Source organism: Macaca thibetana, chromosome 6 (genome assembly GCF_024542745.1).
Source record: "Macaca thibetana thibetana isolate TM-01 chromosome 6, ASM2454274v1, whole genome shotgun sequence".
Taxonomy (NCBI): Eukaryota; Metazoa; Chordata; class Mammalia; order Primates; family Cercopithecidae; genus Macaca; species Macaca thibetana.
In genome coordinates, this window is record NC_065583.1 from 38,776,158 (window position 1) to 38,800,233 (window position 24,076).

A 24,076-nucleotide genomic window follows, 5' to 3' on the forward strand; every position below is an offset into this window, starting at 1 on the left:
GGGCTGAGGATAGCAGAATGACCCTACTAGACATGGACTCCTCCCTTCTCGGCTCTAAGAGAGAAATACACTTATCTATCTTACATAAACCACTGTACTTCGGAGTCTCTCTGTTATAGCAACCTAGCCTTTACCCTACTAATACAGCCATTTACTATCTGTGCGACTTGGGGCAAGTTATTTAACCTGTCTAAGCCTCAGTTTCCTCATCTATAAAATGGAATCACAGAACTTATTTCATTAAGTGCTAAGAGAAATAAACAGGTTAAGAGATGTAATGTGCTCAGTCCTGTGCCTAACATGCAAAAAAAGTGTGCTCAATAAATAGTAGATAATGCTAGCAAAAAGATCTACTTGGGAAGCTTCTTTCAAAGGCCTTTGACATCAAGCAGCTATTATGCCCATAAAGCCTCAAAGGTAGAAATGTGTATCTGGTTTTGAGGGTTCCTATGGGTAACAACGTATTCAGAGACAATCAGAGCTATCTTATATTTTAGCCCAGGAGAAGAATTAAGATTAAACAATGCTTAATTATAGTTTAGCAAACTGTGTCTAAATCATTATTTATTTAAATCTTTAAGAGACCTTGCTCTGTATATTATTAAATGTCATACAATACTAGCTATTTCTTTATGCTTAGTTGACTGCATCGCAAGTTTGTATAAAATATGGCTGAGTAGAAAGGTACATAACTATGTTGCCAGACCACCTCACCAAGGTAAGCTGAGAAAGAGACACACAAATCAGCTGGCATTATCCAGCTTGATGCAAAGAGTTCTATAGTCAATGGAGCCCATGGCCTACTTCTTCCTTGCACACATTTCCTCCCTTTGGTGTAAGCATCAATTATTGGCCCTCTGGCATTGTAGATTCTTTTTCTCTTTTGTTGGTGGCACATGGTTAGGCTGTACTCTTACAATTTCTGCAACCTTGAGATTTGCTGACTAATAGAGTTGAGATCCTTGGAACTAAGATAAGACGACTACAATGATTCCAGGGCTCTTACGGATTTTACACGTCACAAGATGCGGAACAACTATGAGATTACATCACCCAGCTGAGGCCAGCATTGCTGAAATAGCAGCAGGGATCATATTACCAGGCTCACCTCCCTCCATCCACCCTGATAATGTCCCACTGCTTATAAGGGGAGGTAAGTTACTACGGGAGGCTGAACCAGAAGTCAGTGATAAAAGATGGGAGTTCTGGTGTAATTCTATGCAGAAGACATGCCTTAGGACAGAGAGGTCAAAGCTCAAGAACTATATCTATACAGAAGCAATATCAATATTCACAAACATAAACCTAGGAATAAAAAACCACCTCTAGTACATTGGTTTCAAGAACCCAAGGCTTTAGAACAACAGCAAAAATCACTGCACTAGGGAAGCAACAAACAACTCAGGGCCTTCATTCTTGCTGTACTTCCCTGAATTGTTACTTACAGGTTCCCGGCCATCCATGGCTTCCATCCAGAGCCTCCGGTCCTCTTCCGACAACGCTTGCATGGTGATAACCCCTGGCCTGCAGAGAAAGGAGGGACATGGATATGAAACCAGTGCCACATGTACAGAGATTGGTGAAGGCGAATCTTAAACATCCACTCAAAAGAGTCCGTGGTTGCTAGGGTTAACGACACAAAGAGGGGTACAACCCTCGGCTTTACTAAGCCACCTTCTAGTCTCAGAAAAGATGGCCCAAATTCCTCTCAGTCAGCCCATCTCCCTCAGAGAGGCAGAAACACAGAAGATATGACCCTATTTTACACGTAAGGGACATAGAGGAGTTAAGTGGTTCCTTTAGACACTGTTCAATTCCTTGAAATCTTATTCATTTCGAGACCTCAGAATGCTTAACAGAGTATGATACTCACAGTAGAAATGCAATAAATGTTTGTGGAAGTGAATGGAATTACTGGACTCAAGACAAAAAAGAGGAGAAAACATCCAAGCTAGAGGCATGCTTGTCTCCTAATATCTAGTCCACTGCTTCTAAATTGCTTCAGACATGGAGGAGTTTTACGGTGGTCATCATCTTGGTAGTTATGATTAAATGTGCACAATCTTTTTAAAAAATGAATACTTAATCATGTCAGGTGCTAAGTGCTTTACATGCATGAGATCATTTCACTCACCGAAATCGGCTTGCTCCCTAAACCTGAGCACAAGCCCTCCAGAAGACATGCACACAGTATCAAATGGGTTTTGTTCAGTTCCCATCACAAATGGTACTCCACAAGAAAAAGAGACTGTGAGATAAAAACGACCTTGGGAGAAAGCCCTCTACGCTCATTAAAGCAAGAGTTATTCATTTAGGGTGAAGATAAATCCCAGAGTGTCCCCAAACCACCTCCTCCTCTCCCTCAAATGTATGTGGATTTTTCTGTAGAAACAATTCAAATTGTCCGTCAAATTCTCAGAGAGAACTGCAACCCTCAAAAAGTTAAGAATTGCTAGTTAAAAACCATCCTCTTTAAAATTTGAGACAGCCTAAAAAGGAGGAAGAAGTCCACTGAGCAAGAACTAAAGTCTGATTCCTGTCTGAGTGCACAAACACTGCGAATGATCATACGACAATACGGTATGAAAACTACACAGGCTGAGCAACACCCTTAGCAGCACAAGCCTGGGCCCCATAAGCACCCAAGCTTGCTCATTCTCACCCGCCCATCATCTCCGCTTCTGGCTTATAGCTATAGTTCCAATGAACATGCTAAACCTATTTGTTTAACATAATTTAAAAGTCACATTTGATTCTTTTCATTAATCATCCCTCAACATCCCCTTAAAAAAAACTTTAGAGCTGTGGGCATGTAAATACAGATGGGTTGGGGATACAAGGGGCATGGGGTAGGGGTGTGAATGTGTGAGGGTATAAACGTGTGTGGGGTCGAGAGAGACAGAGAGAGAGGGAAAGCATGCAAACAAGCAAGAGAAGGGAGTGAGAGAACAAGCAAGAGACAGAAAGGGGAGTGGGGGTGTGTGTGGGTGAGAGGAGGGGTGGGCAGCTAGACAGGCGGGCGTGTTGATGACGGTGGAACACTGATCCCAAGAGGATGGTCATTCCCATGAAGGTCACACTGGGACTGGCACCATAATACAAAGATAACTCAGAGGATGGAATAACTCGTCTCTCCATGAGCACCTTCCAGGACTCTCCCTCCTCTTCTCAGAAATTCTCATTCTCAGACCCAACCAAGTGCCCACTTCCCACCATCAGCCCATTCAGTGTGCCAGAGTCAGTGGGTATCTGCAGACAGCTGACAGTGGTGGCTCCACAGAACTGACTCTGTGGCTTGAGGGCACGATGGACTGATTCTACCCTTCCACCTTTCTCTAAAGACCAAGTACGACATCTTAATAGCTTTGAAACAAAAAGCCTCTGCAGCTACTGTCTATTGAAGAACTCTCAAGTCCCCGGTTCTGGGTCTTTCAGTGTTGCTGCAGGTGCTGCTTCTGTACCACCTGCTTCAGAATCAGACATTCCCTTAACATGGAGACTCCAGCCCAACCCCACTCCACTCAATCTGAACTGGGCTGTGCCTGGGAACTTGGATTTTAACCAACTCCCCAGGTGATCTTGGTGCAGAGTTAAGTTTGAGGCCCACACCCTGGGCTGTCCACTCCATCCCCACTCTTTTCCTTCCTGTTCCCCTTGCCCTAGAGTGCAAAGTTACCCTCCTTTCTGCAGTGAGGTCAAGGAGCCAACATGTCTCTAGTTCGTTTCCTGCTAGTGGCCCACCAGCAAACAGTGAGATCACAAGAGCTGTCTGCATACCACGGTCTCAGGGGCTCACAGATATTACATCAACTTCATGGCACACAGTGTGAGATTTCCATCCCGAGCCACAAAGAGGAAGTTCGACAACCTCAGAGGCTGTGAAGGGTGCGCCACTCGGCCTTGGTAACCAGGAAAGTCAACAGGATTTGTTTTCATTCCAAGAAGAAATATCAAAATACAAGTTCTTTTCCACATGTAGTCTTGTTCCCTTTTGCAGGGGGAGTGGGGTAGGGGACGGATGCACATGTCTTGCATGTGAATTTCCAAGAACAAAGGTAAAAAGGGTGAACTATCTTTATTCTGGAGTAAAACCGTAACTTTCTTTCCATATTTACCTTCCTCATGCCCTACTAATAACTATCTCTCAAAACAAAATAAAACAAGCAAAACCCTCAATGACCCTCCACTTTGCAGGTCAGTCCCTATAAACTAGCATACTTTGAGACCTGCTCTTACAGGATGTCAATTTAGTTCATGTTTGAAATGCATGTGGTTCTTCACAGCAAAAAAATGGGCAGGGCTGGGGAGACAGAGGAGAGAGAGATTAAAAATAGGAGGATAGGTGGGGCGCAGTGGCCAACGCCTGTAATCCCAGCACTTTGGGAGGCCGATATGGGTGGATCACGAGGTCAAGAGATCAAGACAATCCTGACCAACACAGTGAAACCCCATCTCTACTAAAAAATACAAAAATTAGCTGGGCATGGTGGCACATGCCTGTAGTCCCAGTTACTCGGGAGGCTGAGGCAGGAGAATCGCTTGAACCCGGGAGGTGGAGGTTGCAGTGAGCCGAGATCACGCCACTGCACTCCAGCCTGGCGACAGGGCGAGACTCCATCTCAAAATAAAAAAAGTAGGAGGATAATATGGAATGAGGAAGGGAACATATAAAACAATGAAAGAGAAATGGAGTAAATGATCAGAGCTCTTTTTACCTCTACAAAGAATTGTGAGCCTATTAGACTCAGTACAATAAAAGAACAGTAGTAAGTATAACCCAGCAGTATGTGCCAGTTGCTGTGCTAAGCACTGTATATAAATTAATTCACCTAATCTTCACAGCTACATCATGAGAAAAGTATATTCTTATTACTCTCCTTTAGCAGATGAGAAAACCAAGGCTCAGAGAGGTTAAGTATCTTGTCCACAATCACAGAGCTGCCAAGATACAGAGCCAGGATGTGAACACAAGCATTCCAACCCTTAACTCTTGTGCATAATGCCATGGCAAATGTGATGGCACCACAGCCCCCAGAAAGCTCATATTGACCACCCAAGTCCTCTGGTGTCAAAATCAGCCACGCACTTCTGCAAGTGCCTTAGTGAGCTCCTGTATGGGATTAAATAAGATTGAATGATAAAGAGCTCTGTAAAAACCTAACGTGCTTCATAAATATGAGGGCTTACAACACTACTCTAGGCGAACAGCTAATCCAAAACAAGAATCCAACAGCATCCAGAGTAACTGGGGCTTACTTTCTATAGCAGTGGACCTCCATGTTTTATCTGCCTTAAAAAATACTCAAGAGATGGAAAGGCAATTAGCTTTTCTTAAAAAAGAACACAAAAAGTCATAATCATAAAGAAAACATATTGAAAAATTGGACTTCACCAAAATGAAGAACTTACACTCATCGAAAGATGAATTTAATTACTTATTACTTTTATTTTAAAAAAAGTCAAACCAGAGTGAGAGAAGATATTTGTAATATCTATCTCCTACAAAACTCATATCCAGAATATGTAAAGAATGCCTAAAAATAAATAAGAAAAAATGAATCACCCAATACAATAAATACTTGAATAAGCACTTCATAAAAGAGGACATCCAAATGGCCAATAAGGCTAAGAAACAGAGCCCAAACTGATTACTTATCAGGGAAATGTGATTAAAACCACAATGAGATATAACAAGCACCCTCCTGAATAGAGGGCATTAAAAGGCCACCAATAACCAGTACTGGCAAAAAATATAGAGTAACTGGGACTCTCATACATCGCTGGTGGGAGAATAAGTTGATGGAACTACTTTAGCAATATCTGCTAGAACTAAACATGCACCTGCCCTATGACCTAGCAATTATACCTCTACATATATACTCAAGAGAATTGAGTACATATGTCCACCAAAAGGTACATTCAAGAATACCTGCAGTTTTATTTAGAATAGCCAAAAATTGCAAAAATAACAACAAATACTCATTGATAAATGGATAAACTGTTGTATATTTGAACAATGGGACACCATACAACAATTTTTTTTAAAAGAATCAACCACTGCTACATGCAACAACATGAATGAATCTCAGAGATATAACGATGAGGGAAAGAAGCCAGACACAAAAGATTATGTGACTGTGTGACTCCACTTCTATGATGTTCAAATACTTGCAAAATTCATCTATGGCAACAGAAGTCAGAAGAGCGATTTTTTTTTTTTTTTTTTTGAAAAAGAGATATGGGCAACAACTGAAAAGCGGCACAAGGGTATCTCCTGGAGTGACAGAAACATTCTATATCTTCATCTGGGTGGTTACACAGTTGTGTGTGTATAAAAAGTTATTAAAATACAGACTTTGGATTCATGCATTTTACTGTGATTACACCTCAGTAAAAATTGTTTTAAATACCCAAGAGCTATGACTTCTCATCAATAACTTAGGCTCACTAGTTATTCTGATTCTAGTGCTTCCTAGATGTATAACCATGGCAGACTAGCAACTGAACTATTCTGTGCTACTCTTATTACCTATGTTTTAAAGAACAGTAGTATAGAGCAGTTCAATTACTTGTCTCCCAGCGTTATCACGATTACACCTCAGTGCATGCTGGGAAGGTTACATGAGAAGTGTGTGCGGCATTTCAAAGTGTCAGGCACACGGTGAATGCTCCAAAAATTAGTTGTAATCACAGGGGCAGGTAGAGGTGGGGTGAACGGGAACAGGATGGTAAATATGGGGTAGGGTTAAAATTACCGCTGCAGAAGGGCAGGTGTGTATAGTTTCAAAAGGAAAAGAAACAACCCACAGGTGCTAATGACGTGTGTGATTCCCACTCCCAACATGCTCATATACAGCACTGAAATTCATGCCTCTACCACAAAGCACACAGGGCTGAGGGCTGAAGGGACACACCTGCGCTGACATAATGGCCATTTCCTTTTTCCTCCTGAGTAACGCAACAAAGCGGCCTGCCACTCCCTTTTAAAATTAACATCTGATAACTAACAAGAACAGAGAAGGGGTCTTTGGCAAATTCTAAAAAATCTGTCAAGGAGCTCCCTCCACCCGCCAGATGAGAGAAGGAGCAAATGACTTAAAAATCCTCTGTAGAGCTCAACCCTGAGAATCCACTTAAAATACAGCACTTCCTTTTCACTCTGAATATGTCCTTAGTGCTATATCTGGATCTGCTTGAGAATCATGAACAAGGATCTGGAATTTTCTCTAAGCTGGCACCTCACCTCTCACACTGTAGGAGCCATGGAGAAAATAGCTCTCCATCTACCACAGGGCAAGTTGCTACCCAACACCATATTTCCTCCAACCCTGGCCCCCAAAAACAGCCCATGGAAAGAAATATATGGTTTAGCAACACATTCAGGATCCTGGGACCACTGGCTATATCAACTCATAGCCTGCTCACCAGCCAAGAGCAAACAGAATCACAACCAGCCCCGATTCCAGGGTTACTCGACAGCTTTCCTACTCTAATCTTATTCCTGAATCTGAGTCAACAATAGTGATCTCAGTGGTTTGGCAATTTACCCACTTCCTATTGGACAAGGAAAAGCTATTACTAACTCCACCCCACTGAAACAAAAACACTCAGAATTTACCAGTACCGTTCCTTCTAAATCAACCTACAAAGATCTAGGGTTTATTCATTCATAAGACTACAAATCTTCTGTTGGCAAGAGTTCATTCCCCAACTTCCATCCACACTACTGTATATTTAAGGGTCAAATTCAAAGAAGACGAGCTGAGGCGCCCACAGGAACACACAATCTCAAAGCCTGTGTCTGAAACCTGCCCACTACACTTATATAGGAAGACAAAGGGGAATGATAAGGAAGGGAGCATGAGCTGCCATCTACTTGCAAGAAGAGTTTTGCAAGTGCCAGGGAGGGGAAGTGGTCCTTTGTTTCTGAAGTGCTACTGGGAAAATGAATTCCTAATAGTTCCTGGACAATGTAATGGTTCTGGTTCAGAAGAGCTTCATTTACACAAAGATATGGCCAAAGCCCTACAGAATAATATTGGAGAATGACACTTTTTCCATGTCTGTTTATGAGATTACAGATCCAAATGTCTGCAGAGACTAGGTAAGTAAGCAAAATGAGGGAAACTGGATAAGAAATTCTTTAATCCAAGGAAAACAGGCTTGGTCTTATGTTGCTCTTGGTTTTTTTCTTTTTCAGTTTTACTTTCAGATAGAAACAAAGAACAAAGAATTATCTCCCCTCTGGGGGAAAAACAACAATGCTAGTGCAAAGCAAAAACCTGTCACTTGTCTTCATGGGGGAGGTGGGCAACAGGGCATGGTGGGGACTATGGCAGAACAGACAGCACACACCCCACCTAAAGGAAGTATCTGTCATTCAGCTCAACCGGCAGCTGGCATGTGGGAAGGCATGATCAGCAATTAAAGATTTTTCCAGTTTTAAGATGTTGCCTCAAACACTATTCAAGCCAAACCACGCATGTCTGTGGACCACCAGTTTGCAACTTCTGTTGTCTGTGTCTGTCTTTCTCTGAATCTATCTGAGCTCCAACCCAGGTCATCATTGCATGTTATAAAGACATCCACCTCATGCATTAATACCAACAATGAAGGATGCCTGTCTATATTCTTGATTCACCTTACAGTCAAACTCAGGAGAGTATCTCCAGGTTATCCACAAAGGAGGAACTTGAGCGACTTCCTTTTTTCTTCCAATACTCAAGGACCCAGTGGCATCACTGGAAGGCAACGATAATCTACTATTTGGAGACAGAATGTATGAATCTGCACTACTATGTGTGCTCTGATGTAATAAACCATTGGGGTCCTTCTGCAAGGTCTTTGTGCATGAGAAGAATTCATAATATGCCATGATAATCTGGGTGTGGTACAGGTGAGAGACAGAGAAAGTAAGAAACCAGAAGGTGCTGCAACTGGCAGCCCCCAAACCACAGGCAGATTCACTGAGTGTTTATTATGTGCTAACCACTGTGCTAAGGACTTTACTTGTATTATCATTCATTCTTCACAATAATTGTATGAAGTAGACACTACCATTATTTCTCTTTTTAAAAGTGAAAAGACTGAGACTCACATAAGTTACTTGCATAATGTCACACCACTAGTAAGTGCCAAAGCCTGCACTTGAACCCAGGTGTGCCTGAATCTAGAGCAAAGCCCAAACTTCAAGGACAATGTTGCACTGCTCCCCTGTGCAGGTAGCATACATGTCCTGGGATCCAGGAAGACCAGCACCTTAAGGGGAGGAAGAAAGAAAGGAAGGAGGGAAGGAGAGTTGGAGAGAGGGAGGGAGGGAGGAAGCAAGGGTTAACCCTCTAAGAAGTTTTTGGAAGTAGTTTCTAATCAATTATTTAGAAACGATCTGATCCTCCCAGCACTTTGGGAGGCAGAGGCAGGTGGATCATGAGGTCAGGAGATCGAGACTATCCTGGCTAACATGCTGAAACCCCATCTCTACTAAAAATACAAAAAAAAAAAAAAAAAGGTAGCCAGGTGCAGTAGCAGGCGCCTGTAGTCCCAGCTACTTGGGAGACTGAGGCAGGAGAATGGCATGAACCTGGGAGGCAGAGCTTGCAGTGAGTAGAGATCACACCACTGCACTCCAGCCTGGGTGCAGAGCAAGACTCAAGAAAGAGGAGAGCAGAGGAGGGGAGGGGGGGAGTGGAGGGGAGGGGAGGGGGGAGAGAGAGAGAGAGAGAGAGAGAAAGAGAGGAGGAAGGAAGGAAGGAAGGAAGGAAGGAAGGAAGGAAGGAAGGAAGGAAGGAAGGAAGGGAGGGAGGGAGGGAGGGAGGGAGGGAGGGAGGGAGGGAAAGAAAAGAAAGAAAAGGAAGGAAGGAACTGATCCTAATAAATGAATGAATCATAACCTATTAAAGCCTGCAACCTTGGTATTTTTAGAGGAATGTTCCTAAAACAATTAGGATCATAGCAATAATAACAGTCTAAAAAGTAGGTATCACCAACCACATCAGATAAGTTCTTATATTTTTATGAGAGATGGAAGTCGTAAAACATCGGGAAGCCCAAAGACATCTTTGGCATATTAAATTGCATGGCTCTTAAATGCAACAGATATTGACTGAGTGCCTATTATGTGCTAGTCATGATGCTGGGCATCAGGGACATAGAAGCAAGCAAATGTTCACACACTGCACAAGGACAAGGCATTATTCACTGATGGGATGAATGAGACTCAAGGAGAATGCAAATACCTATTACTACTATTGATAACAAACTATGAAAATATAGCTTCTGTTTCATGTATTTTTTTTTCATTTTTACTATTCTATCTCACAATCAACAGAAATGTACATAAGTGGAATGTATTGGTTGAATTGTTTCTTCTATCCAGAATTATGAAATAGGTAATTTTTGGTTTTGATTTTAAAAAGACAAACTCATCTTATATTTAAAAATTGGTAAATAAACTGGTATACTCAACCAATGAAACTCCATATTTCATCATGCAGACTAAAGAATAAAAATACGGTTGCCTCAATCACCCTCCCAATCAAGTCCATTAACCACCATATCTCATTCTGTGTTAAACCAGAATCAAACAGCAAACAGGCATGCTCTCATTTAATTGAAAGAAAAAAAAAAAAACTCAATGACAAGTTCAAACTACATGAATTCTAAGATTCTAAGAACTTCTCCAGTAACTTATTTTACAGAACAGCCAAAAAGCAATTCAGAAACTATGGTATCTTCCCCCAACTCAAGTCATGGAAGTCAGAGTCATATAATACCCTCTGAGGAAGGAAAACGCCATTTCCTGCCTGAAATGTCAATGGCATTGAGACCAGCACTCTAATCCGACCAGCAGGAAGGCAAAATCAAATATTATTTCAAACAAGGGGTGAGAAGGGGAGGGAGGGGAAGTTTGAAACCAGGAAAAATGGATTCATGTGTTGCAAAAGATAAAGGCACATTGCACCAGGAGGGAAAAGTAGGACTGCCAGGTTCTCAGCACACATAGGACAGTGAAATCACTCATCTTTTCTGCACCATCCTAAACAAGCCATTCCTAAAGCAAAGAGCCTGGCACTTTAGTTCAAAGAGTCAGGTAAAGGGTAACGTTTAAACAGAGGCCCAACTAACTGAGCATGTTTGTTTTTGCAAGAAAATGGGTATGAACAATTTGTGATGAAAGGGTGGGAGGAAGGAATTTCTAGAGAAAGAATGAGTCATTTAGGAGACTCTTCTTCCTTTAAGGAATAATACTCACATGATTTTTTTTTTTCTACAGAAAACACACATACACACACACAGTCTTCTGTCAACGTATACAAGGTGTAGATAGGACAGCTAATTTTCAACTGCACCTTCTAATAGTTACTAATACATACACAAAACTGCCATCTAGAGGTTGAATGTTGAAACAAAGTGTTACATAAGATGATCTTTTTTGGAAAACACATAATTCACAGTCACACAATTTCACAAAGACACACAAATGCATGCACAAACACCACTTACTAAGCTAGAAGAAACAATATTATTTTAATTTAAAATTAATATAGTTTCTTCTTGAGGCCACAAATTGGAAAGAGAGGGCATAAAACTTTATCTTTTATATGAAGTATGTATCAATAAGAGGTTATCACATAAACAGTTTGAAAATGTAATCTTACCCTAGTAGGCCCTTTGCACATATACCCTGAATGCACCTGTATTTCCTCTCAGCTTATAGATAACTTGAAAACTTATGACACTACAGGAAAAGAGCACCATTAAGACAAAAAGCAGGCTCACAGGAATATCCACCAAAGCTAAGGTTCACCATCACAACAATAGAGTCCCAGGGTTTAGGGCATAGAAAAAAATTCAACAGCCATGTTTTCAGACATAGGACTCCATCAGAGGGGAATATTAGTGTGTTCCACCTTCAGAAAAAATCCTGCAATGTAGTGATAATTCACCCCATCTTACAGATGTGGTTAAACCACTTACCCAGAGTCACACAGCTAGTAAGGAACAGATCCCAAATTCAAATTTAGGAATGCTCTTATTTTTTTTACCTGCATCATGCAGCCTGCCATACAAACATATTTGAAATGAGGGTGCTGAGGGTTCCAGTAGATTCTTCACATCTTTCAAAAATCTTTCTGGCCTCCACCATTCTGACTTTCACCAACCTTCAATTTTCCTGGGTCTTTTTCCTACCAGTACACAAATGCAGGTTACATGGGCACCTGCTAAAATTTTAGTTTAAATAGCAACTAACTTGATTAAGCTCCTCTAGTCTCTTACACAATAGTTCACCATAGCCCCAAAGAAAATAATTAATCCATCTCAAAATTATGTCACCATAAAAAATAAAATTGAACAACCATATGCACCTATTACTGTATTAAAAGCTGCATAAAATGCTTTTCTGCCTCTGGAAGCAAATCACTTGAGACAGACATTTAGAATTGAACAGAGGTATATAAAACATACCTAATTAAACACCTAACCAACCAATATAAAGAAAAACTCATCACTGTGCAAATGCAGGTTACCTGGGAAGAAGAAAATAGAGTTAACAGTGGATGTGAAATGCTAGGCTGGGACTAGATCAGTGGATAGCTACTGCCCTTTACCTATTCATGGAAAGCTTGCAAAACAAGGACTTTGGAATTGGTATGAAAGAAAATCAGATGAGATCTGTTAAGAAAGTCCAATTGATTTGTAAACTTTATATCTCCACTGTCAGTAGTCTCTAGCATGTAGTTATGCTCAATAAAATAAGGAAGGAAGGAGGGAGGGAATGAATTCAGCATATTCCAGTCAGGCCATCATCCTTTATAAGAACAGAAGGGTAAACTCCTCCTGTTTGTTGCATTTCCCCCCAGTATTCTGGCCCTTCAGGTTTGCCAGAACACTCAACATACTGGTGTTTATACCTTAGTTGCTTGAATGTATATGAGCATTCCAAACTCAAAGGTGAGCTCCATGAAGACAAGTTGATTCTTGCCTTATCCCTTACTACAACTCTAGCACTAAATATCCTTGCCCTCTCTAAGAAGCTATCCTTGCTGCCCACTGGAGAGTACCAGTGCTGGGAAAGAGGCACTTAACACACACAGCATTTTCAAATGTATGGACATTGGTGAGAGTCAGTTAATCCCAGAAAAAAAGTCATCATTTCCTCTTCCCAGTGTAAACACTGCCCCTGAAGAGACTCCACTGATTCAGGGAATCAGAAGAAGTTGTTTTATTATTTTTCACATGGTTGATTGAGCCTTCCTGGAAAACATGAGAGAAAATATCCAAGTGTCACTTACATCTGTGAGAAATTTCTTAAAAATAAACCAATCCAGGGATGCAGGCAAGTGACTAGTACCATGATTTTTTAGCCTAAACAAATACTTTCCCTATATTTGCTCATGAATTTCCTTAAGACACTGTGTGATGGAGTTAATTATTCAAAGTGAGTGAACACAGACATGAGCAAGTACTACCGATTCACATCATGCTACCACTAACGGCTGCTTTGAAATCATGTCCCATTTTTTAACCCAGAAATTTTACACTAAATCCTCTCACAGAGTTGACACGTTTTGTAACAATAAATCCAGTCTTTATTCAATTAACCAATATATATTATAAACCTTCAAATGCCCGGTGCTATGGCAAAGTAACACAAAAGCACCCAACAATGCTGCTTTATTAAAGAATTTTAAAAGTGATTTTTATTTTATTTTATTTTACTGAGATGGAGTCTCCCTCTGTCACCCAGGCTGGAGTGTGGTGGTGCGATCTCAGCTCACTGCAACCTCCATCTCCTGGGTTCAAGCAATTCTTCTGCCTCAGCCTCCTGAGTAGCTGGAATTACAGGTGCCCACCACCATGCTCGGCTAATTTTTTTCTGTATTTTTAGTAAAGACAGGTCTCACCACGTTGGCCAGGCTGGTCTTGAACTCCTGAGCTCAAATGATCCACCAGCCTCGGCCTCCCAAAATGCTGGGATTACAGGCATGAGGCATCACGCTCAGTCAAAAAAGGGTGATTTTTAAAAAGCTAATGAAAGCTTAGGCTATCATCAAGTAAAAATAAAATAAAATAAAGAAAGAAGGTAATTTATGTGAATGGTCTGCTTTGTGAAGTGGGGTTCCTTGGCAATGGGAGTGTTCAAGCAGAAGGTGTTGAGTTATCCATTTAAAGGCTGCTGGGTACATGGGTGCTGCTTCATTGAGAAAGGCCCTCCCTATTCAACACTGTGTTCATTTCCTGGGGCTGCTGTCACGAAGTGCCACAAACTGGTTGGCTTAATCAACAGAAATTGATTGCTTCACAGGTCTAGAGGCTAAAAGTTCAAGATCAAGTGTTCCTCCGGAGGTCTGTGAGGAAGAATCTGCTCCATGCGTCTCTCCTAGCTTCTGGTGCTCTCCTGCCAATCTTTGGCGTTCCTTGGCTTGTAGGTGCATCACCTCAACTTCTGCCTTCATGTTAACATGGTATCTTCTCATGTACATGTCCATCTCTGGGTCCAAATTTCCCCTTTTCACAAGGACAACGGTAACATCGCATTATGGCCCACCCTAATCACCTCATTTTAACTTGATTTTCTCTATAAAGTAATCTCCAAATAAGGCCACATTTTCAGATACTGGGGATTAGGACTTCAGCATATGATTTTGGCAGGGACACAATTTATAACAAGCGTCTGCTAGGAAATTTTTTAAAATTATCCTTTGGAGCATGTTGTGGCAGTACAACACAACTACTACAAGCTACATTTATTTAAAACCATATCAATTTTTTTTTCTTTTGTTCACTCTATTGCACAGGCTGGAGTGCAGTGGCACGATCTCAACTCACTGCAACCTCCACCTTCCGGGTTCACTCCATTTTCCTGCCTCAGCCTCCCAAGTAGCTGGGACTACAGGCGCCTGCCACAACACCCGGCTAATTTTTTGTATTTTTGGTAGAGACAGGGTTTCACCATGTTAGCCAGAATGGTCTCGATCTCCTGACCTTGTGATCCGCCCTCCTCTGCCTCCCAAAGTGCTGGGATTACATGCGTAAGCCACTGCGCCCAGCTGCCATGTCATATTCTTAATGCTGGAGTCTTTAAACTGAATTTCAAAAGAAATCAGAAGGAACCTTCAAAGAATCATTATATCGATTGGATTGACATGATACCTTGATCCAAGCAAGTTTTCGGTTTGAGATTGAAGAAATACAAAGAATTTCTACTAACTTCAGCTTTTCAATGTTGGGAACAATGAAATTCTTTTGAGGGAAAGGAGAGATATGAAGAGCTAATATTAGTCTGTGAAACATTTGCTCCATGTAATCCCAGGGTCCTCAGTAGTTCAGGTTTGAACTTCCCCCCAAAAACTAGTTCTGAAAAAAAGGAAGGCACTAGAGAAAAGAAACTAAATGAGATGTGGCCTCTGAAATCGTGTAGAAGCCAACACGAAAGGGTGTGGACACAGAGATGAGAGCATAGGTCTACTTTTTAGATATCAAAGGTAAAAGAACTTAGATATATAAGAATTAAAAGTAGAGTTCTAGAAATGTATTTGGTTTTAAAAAGGATCCTTGGCTGGGCACGGTGGCTCACGCCTATAATCCCAGCACTTTGGGAGGCCGAGGCAGGCGGATCACCTGAGGTCAGGAGATTGATATCAGCCTGGTAAACATGGTGAAACCCTGTCTCTACTAAAAACAGAAAAATTAGCCAGATGGGGTGGCACACACCTGTGTTCCAGCTACTCAGGAGGCTGAGGTAGGAGAATTGCTTGAACCCAGGAGGCAGAGGTTGCAGTGAGCCAAGATCACACCACTGCACTCCAGTCTGGGTGACAGAGCAAGACTCTGTCTCAAAAATATAAAATAAAATAAAATAAAATAAAGTAAAGTAAAGTAAAGTAAAATAAAAAAATAAAATAAAATAAAATGGATCCTTGACATAAAAAGTTCAAGAACCATAGATGTAAATCCCATTGACCTGGATTAACACTTAATGTGATTTCCAGCTCATTCATCAGTCAAAGAACGACAACAGTTTTCTGTAAGACTTACATGTCAGAGATTTGAGGATTAACAAACTGACAGCAATGTATTGTGATACAATGAAAACAATTAGCTGACAAGTGATACTACTGCTAGGATATCTCCTACTCATGCTAGTCGTCCTGGATTTATTAAAAAAAAAAAAAAAAGAAAAGAGTGTCACCTTAAAAATAAAAGGTGGAGCCAGGGACAGTGACAGTGGTGCACCCATCTTCTCAATTGCTCAGGAGCTGAGGTGGGAAGACTGCTTAATCCCAGGAGTTCAACTCCAGCCTGGGCAACATGAGGAGATCCCACCCACCTCTAAACAAATAAATAAAAGTTGGAAGAAAAGGTGTACAGAAACCAAAAAAACCATTATGGAACACCTACTCAGTGCCATGTGCCTGTCACTATGCTCTATCACATTGCCTCTCTTAATTTAGTCACATGAGGACTTTCTGAAGGTCACAGAGGAATAGATGTAAGAATAGAGGCGAGTTTGCTGCTTCAGTTCATTGTACTTTACACTGTACAGTTTCACTCTAGTTTATAATGCCAAATGCAACTGACAGGGTGCCAATAGCACTTCCCAGATTTCACAGCCTGAAAACTGGACACTGCGGTGTCTCTGAAACGCAACCACCAACAGCTCTGAGCTCATCACTGGAAAATGTTTCTAAAATATCTGAAGTTTGGGCCAGGTGTGGTGGCTCACGCCTATAATCCCAGCACTTTGGGAGGCCGAAGCAGATGGATCACCTGAGGTCAGTAGTTTGAGACCAGCCTGGCCAACATGGCGAAACCCCATCTCTACTAAAAATACAAAATTAGCTGGACGTGGCAGTGCATGCCTGTAATCCCAGCTACTCAGGAGGCTGAGGCAGGGGAATTGCTTGAACCCAGGAGGCAGAGGTTGCAGTGAGCTGAGATCACGCCACTGCACCATGGCCTGGGCAACAGAGCAAGACTCCATCTCAAAAAAAAAAAAAAAATCAAAGTTTTGAGGTACCAATGTGCCCTGGAACAGGCTCCTGCGAACCTCAGTTCAAATCCCACCTTAGCCCTGAGTAAACGGCCTCTCCCCTCTACACTGCAGATTCCTCAGCAGCATGGGAATAACGGAGGACCCACCTCCCTAGGTTGTAGTGAGGATGACACAAAACAAGGATGAAAGTGTTCAGCTTACAGGAAATGCTCTGATACTACCAGTTGCCTCACTCCTCCTCCATTTTCACATCCTTTAAAAAGGCAGGGGTTTGATTTTGGTGACTGTTTTTGCCTTTTGCCTGGTCAAGTAATCTGTCTCAGAGACTAGAAATCACCTTTCCTAGTAGTGACACTCTCCTCCTCCATACAGGTAAGCATTCAGCTCCTTAGTAAAGGAGCCTGAATTTGTTTTGTTTTGTTTTGCTATAGTTGCTTGTTGTGATTTTTCGAATTAGGAAAATGTTTTCATGTGGGCTGATGAAACTGTATTGTGAAACACATTGTATTTAACATACCAAGTAGTAGTAAGAATAAAGGACAACTAAAAAGCTTGAAAATATGGATTTCAGGGTCTCAGTCCCAGAAAGTTGAACTGGGTGGGTATGGGGCAGGCACCAGGAATCTGTAACTGAGTGCACGTGGTTTTCACCACAGTAAAATATGTTGATGTAGGGTAATCAACTCACAATACTGACCTCCTAGGATATCACCTCCTAAAGGCTACAGCTTTTGTTACAAAATAACTTGATATATCAGCATTAAGTATAAAGGATAAATGTATTCAATCTTAAAAATCCATAAAATCTCATATTCTAAGTCACATAATTCACACTTTAACATGTATTTGTATCAGAAGAAAACATTACTAGTCACTACATAAATGTTTGTGTATTCTCCACTTAACATACTCTGGGAGTATCTCAAACCCTTATGCGGTTAAATGTAACCATCCCCTCTTTCACTTCCACATTTCCCAGGTGATAAACTTGCATTTTGACCCTCTGCCTCTCCGGTCCAGCAGGTGGAGCTAGGGAACCTGTGGAAGGCAGGACAGCAAGGCATCTAGCAGCAATTGCCTCCTTGCTAAGGGACGCTGGTGAAAAAGGAAAGTATAGTAGTCTTCGAGAAAAAAGGATTCTGGGCAGAGTTCCCAGGGATGCAGCTACCCAGCGCATGAAAATGCCTTTTCCTTCTCTACTTGGGCCCCCTTCTAAACACTGAGGGAAAAAAACAGAAAGGCACTGAGGTCAAAAAAGGAAAAAGGAGGAAAATCCTGCTGTACTCTAACCTAAATATTTGGGACCTGTATAGAAATCTGAGAGGAGGTGTTTCCTAGGCAGTCTACTCACCCCCTGTCTATTAAGAGGAGATTCAGGCCAGGCATGGTGGCTCATCCCTGTAATCCCAGCACTTTGGGAGGCCAAAGTGGGTGGATTACTTGAGGTCAGGAGTTCAAGACTAGCCTGGCCAATATGGTGAAATTCCGTCTCTACTAAAAATACAAAAAAACTAGCCGGGCGTGGTAGTGCATGCCTGTAGTCCCAGCTACTCAGTAGGCTGAGGCAAGAGAATCACTTGAACTTGGGAGGCAGAGGTTGCAGTGAGCTGAGATCGTACTATTGTACTCCAGCCTGGGTGACAGAGCGAGACTCCATCTCAAAAAAGAAAAATAAAAAAGAGGAAACTCAGCACCCTCATCTGAACCATGACCGAAATCCCTCCATGCCATGCAGAGGGAACCAGGGACAGAAACTCAGGAGCAATCGACTCGCAAGCCCACTCAGTATGCTGAATGTGACACATTCACTCTTTGCTTATAATTGGGACATGCACAGCTGTTGTGGGAGTCATAAAGGAGGAAAGGTGCTAGGAAGTGCTGGCAAGGGTGGAAACAAGACGGAGGTGCCACAGTGAGCTTTACTCGCGTAAAAAGCCACTCTCCATAACTGCTCAGGAAACTTCTGAAGATGAAAACACAAAAATAATTCGGCTTCAGAAAGCAAATTTGGGTTTGTTTTCAATCTGACAGAGCGCTGCAACACAAGGCATGCTCTCTTCAAAGCAGCTCTGTGGCAGACGGTTCTCTCTAGGAACCGTGCATTTGACGGGCATCACAGGTGGCTATACTTCCATGCAAACAGATCTTCTGAACCTCCTTCAAGGATGCCAATAATATGAATTCCCTTCAATCACATGCTTAGAAAAGAGAAAAGAGATGCTTAAAGCACCAAGGTTTAGGATTTGTTTAAAACCAATAATAACCAAATTTAGTTGGGGGAAGGCTGTTTGCAATTCCCTTTTGCTACTCCAATTCAACCTATCCCCCGACCCCATCCCATGCTATTCTTCTTTATCTTCCCCTCTCACACCTCTACACACAGTAAAGGATATGTACTTCTCTGTGTTTAGAAGTCAAATATCATGTCTGGTGAGCATGCAGGACAAGCTAGTTAGCAAAAAAAGAGTAACAGCTAATACTTGTTGAGCACTTATTATCTGCCCCTCTGCCAAGCATCTTACAAGCATTATTTCCTTGAATTCTTATAACCATCCTGGGAACTTCATTTTCCAGATGAGAAAATCAAGGTTCCAAAAGATTAAGTAACTTGCTCAAAGTCACACGACTACCAAGCAGCAAAGTCAAAATTTGAACCCAGGCTGTCTGGCTTCAGAGCCAAAGGTGTAATGACTAAATTGCTTAAGAGATGCAGTTAGTTTCCATGAACTTCTGATACAGGCTAAGAGGGCATGCTCTCTCCATGGGAGGCCTAACGGCCTCCAGCAGCCCTAGCAGCCTCCAGCGCAGAGTAGACACCTGCCAGAAGAAGGCAGTGCACACCTGCTAGTGCACAAGGAGCACACCCCAGGCAGTACTCAGTCTCAGGATGCCACAGAGCCAGGGAAAGGTGGCCACAGGTGAACTTCCCAGGGAGGGGTAAGTACTGGCTTGATGAAATGGTATAGTGTTTTTTTAACAAAGGAGAGAGATTAAATGGCATTATACGGAGCATCATGCTGAGATTTAAGGATCTTGGTGCTAGCATTCCTGATCTTGAACAGGCAGCTCAAATAAGCTTAACACGTGGGTTTCATTGAAAAAATTAACCTGTTGCCAAGTAAAGTGTTTCAAAGAATTGGAATGTTGTCAAACTAGCTTAAAACCACGAAATGGTACAACTTAATGAGAGACTATAAATCTTGAGGAATACAACACATGGCTCTCCCTCCAAAAAATTGTGATTTCACAAGTGGTTTGGTGTCTTTCCTGGGCACACACACACATTGGTAGGTGAAATGTAACTAAAAGCTGTTTTTTTATGTGAGAAAAATTTCTTCCATTCCAATGCCTTTTGAATCATTATACTAACTTTTTCAGTTAAAAAAAAATTTTCAAATAGCTGATACAATCATGCTAAATAGTTTTCTTTAAAAGTCTACTCAACCTCCTGGAGATACAACAACATTTCTGAGCATGAAAGCACTAACATTAAAGTAAAACAAAACCAAGCCAGTGATTCAGTGCTGAATCCAAAAGATAGGCAGGCAGGCTCTAATGATTCTCGCAAACCAGCAATGGCCTGGATCCAGCACCCTGGACATAGATGAAGGGATGGAGAAGGAAAGGAAGGAGGGAGGGGGAGAAGGGGAAAAAGGCAGAAAGCTTTGACTGAAAAGAAAATGTAAGATATAGAAATTCAGCTCTATTGGCTCCTGAGAAAAGCATGCTAGCTACTCACCTGTCCACTGCTTCCACATCAAAGCAAAACCTCTTCTCAATGGAATCTGTTTTCCGCCGTGTGCAGGATTTGAGGGTAACTGATTCATCTTCTCCCTAGTGGGAACACACAGACTATCAAGATGAGGCCAGAATGGGAGCTCTACTCCTCTCTAGGACACACATGACCTGTAAACAGGAGCCATCATTTCATCTTCTCAAATCTGAGTGCTCATGACCATGGGCGGTGGAAGGGTGACTATAAACCTTTCCAGGAAAAAGCCTCATGCAGCTTACATTTGTACACCATTCTAGACTTGGACCCGAACATCTTTAGTATGGGTGGATCATGATGGCACTGCATCAGTCCACGGCAGATAAACGAGTGTGGATATTGTTTTAATTTGCAGGTTTCATAAGAGTAGAAGAAGACGGTTTCCTCCCAATTCTGAGCTTCTATGATCTTGGGTTGGTCATCACTTCTCCAAGAAAACCTTCCCAGATCAGAACAAATATCACCAGTACGTGTTCACAAAGCACCATGTACCTTTCCCTCCATCACAGCACTGACCATAGCTGAAACTGTGCATTGATATAGGTGATGAATACAATAATGTCTCTCTCTCCATTAGACCACAGGACCCTGAGAACAGAGACTGGGTCAAATTTTGCTTATTCTTGTCTCCTGAGCCCAACTGGATCCTAGAAACAGTAGCTGCTCAATAAATACATTTTAACAACTTTACTGACATATAATTAATGTATAAGCTGTACATGTTGAACTGTACAATTTATAGATGTTGATGTCATATACATCCATGAAACCATCACCATGACCAAGCCAGCAAATAATTCCATCATGCCCAAAAGTTTCCTTGTATCCCTTGGCAATCCATCCCTCCTCCCAGTACATCCCCAAGCAATTGCTGAATCTGCTTTCTGTCACTACACATTAGTTTGCATAGTCTATAATTTTATATAAATGGAACTACACACAGTATGTGCTCTTTTTGTCTGGCTTCTTTCACTTAACATAATTGCTCTGCTATTCATCCATGTTGTTGTGCATATCAAGGGCTTATTTCTTTTTATTGCTGAGTAGTATTCCATTGCTCAACTGAATGTGACAATTTCATCTCATAGCACTACTTTATAGCCAGAAACACAGAAGTTGCTGTCCCTGATTTCTTCTTACTGTCACTTAGGAATCTGTTAGGATTTCTGTTTCCCCTGCCTCTGTCAATCTTTTTTATCTAAACTAATGGGAGAAATTAGCAAGCTTGCCTGTTTGTTGAAATAACAGAAGTGTAGCTACATAAGGTAAAACTTAACCACCCACTAATATCACAATAGCAAACAAAACACAGAAGGCCTAGGAGGAGACAGTTTATATTCACAGGCCTTACATCTATTGTCTTCCATTGAATAGCAAAGATTAATTTCTCAGACAGAACTGCTCTGTATCTGGCCAGCTTGAGCTGCTTCAGACCCTCCTTGTTCTAGCTCTAGCTACCATCTGCTTAGCACCTTGTGAGAAACCTCAAGCCTGAACCACCTATCCAAACGCCCCCTGAATACCTGACCCACAGAAATGATGAGAAATACTAAAATGATTGGTGTTGTTTTAAATATTGCTAAGTTTTGGGGTGACTTGTTACACAGCAATAGGTAACCAGGACATCTATACTGCCACCGGCAGCTCTCCAGGTGTCAAGTGGGAGTGGGATTGAATCAGTTTCACAGGATGAGGTCATCCAATAATTTTTAGCATATAAAAATATTCGACATGCTTGACATTGTATATATGTGAAATACAAAAATATTTCTTATTGCAGTTCCTAATATAACTTAGAGCTAAGAGTAATCATCTTATTTTAGCAATTCTTCAGCCTCTTAGGCTTCCTAAAACTACTGTATAAAATTTTTTTAAATTATTAATTTTAAATTTATAATGAAACATAAATGTAACACTGGAGGTGTCACTTTATACATGCATTATAATCATTATATGTTAGCCAAGCAAATCAAGCACCAAATTTTAAAAATGAACTCACCCCTTTTCCTCCTGACTTTTGGTCAAATGGTACCATGGTGATTTGTTTGGAATCCCGTTGATATGTACAGTAGTGCTTCACCCAAGAAGTTCCAAAGTGACCTGCAAGGTAATATTTCCCATAAAACATCTATACATTCCACTCTATGCTACACATCATGAGCTGGAAAAACCACAACCCATAATTCATAATGCTCATCTACCCTTAAACTATTTTAGGAGTAATATATTCTCTACATCAGCTAGAATGAATAGACAGAAATCTGATCCCACAAGCTCAAATGAAACCAACCCAGGGATTTCCCCCAGGGACCAAAGAAGGCTGTTTCCCACTACTGCTACATCCAGTGGGTCTTAAAATACAAGGGAAGTAAAGGTTCCCTGGGGAAATTAATCCACGTTCCCATCATCAAGCCCCAACTGAAGTTTCCACTCTCTTCGCTGACAGGAGTAAGAAGATTGAGGAGAGAACGCAGAAAGGCTCCTCCAAGTGCTTGTGACCATTCCCATCTGTTGCGATGACATCATGCTTCCCACACAGCTGCTCTGTGACTCTGTGCACAGACATCAGGGGTTCTGACCTACTTCCAAACCCCAGACTTACTTTAGCAGAACTCAAGAAGATCTGAAAAGCCGACAAGGAGACCTCAGAGACACCAGAGATGCAGAGTGGAAGTGACTATCAATGCCCAGATGTAACCTATAAGGAGTATGTCCCTCAAGATTAGTATGTCACCTCAAGAGGGAGGTGCCATGCAGTCATGTTCTAGTCTCTGATTTTACTCAGTGCTCAGCCAATTACTTGAAATGACAAAGCACTATTACAGGAAGAAGGTATTAGTCAGCCTGCAAAGGACTTCAACCAATACTAGTTTTAGATGCTTATGGAGATCACACAGCAGAACTGGCAGACATTTAATAATTATTAATGGTGTGGCATGACTGCCAACTGCAAGTGTTACATGTCATTTAGTAAACTAAAAAACAATACAGTAAATGTTTCCACTGGGGCATCAAGGACAAATGACAATACAAACCATCTTAGTGTATTCTTATGGACTAGGGAAAAAATTCCAGCAATGGAGCAACACAAAGATTCCCAAAGCACTGTATCTTGGACAACTTGAGCATCAAGATAAATAAGGATAGTGATAAATTATAGCCTCCTGAACAAAATAGGAACCCATAAATCCACACTGACAATGGAAAGATGGAAAATGGATGGACAGATGATGGATAGATAGATAGTAGGAAGGGAGAGAGGGAGGGAGGGAAGGAAGGAGGGAGGAAGAAAGAAGAGCAGGACTCTT

General features: G+C 41.6%; 1 protein-coding gene across 8 annotated transcripts in view; it reads right to left on the minus strand.

The window, feature by feature from the left end:
* The window catches only part of ARHGAP26 (Rho GTPase activating protein 26), a 466,949-nt gene that overhangs the window by 305,752 nt on the left and 137,121 nt on the right, over positions 1 to 24,076 (minus strand). For all 8 annotated transcript variants that reach the window (XM_050794915.1, XM_050794913.1, XM_050794910.1 and 5 more), the window contains exons 9-11: positions 22,768 to 22,868; positions 20,736 to 20,830; positions 1,446 to 1,524 (exon numbers count right to left, since the gene is read on the minus strand). In XM_050794915.1, coding sequence (XP_050650872.1) covers positions 1,446 to 1,524; positions 20,736 to 20,830; positions 22,768 to 22,868 — 275 coding nt within the window. The remainder of the gene's footprint in view (positions 1 to 1,445; positions 1,525 to 20,735; positions 20,831 to 22,767; positions 22,869 to 24,076) is intronic.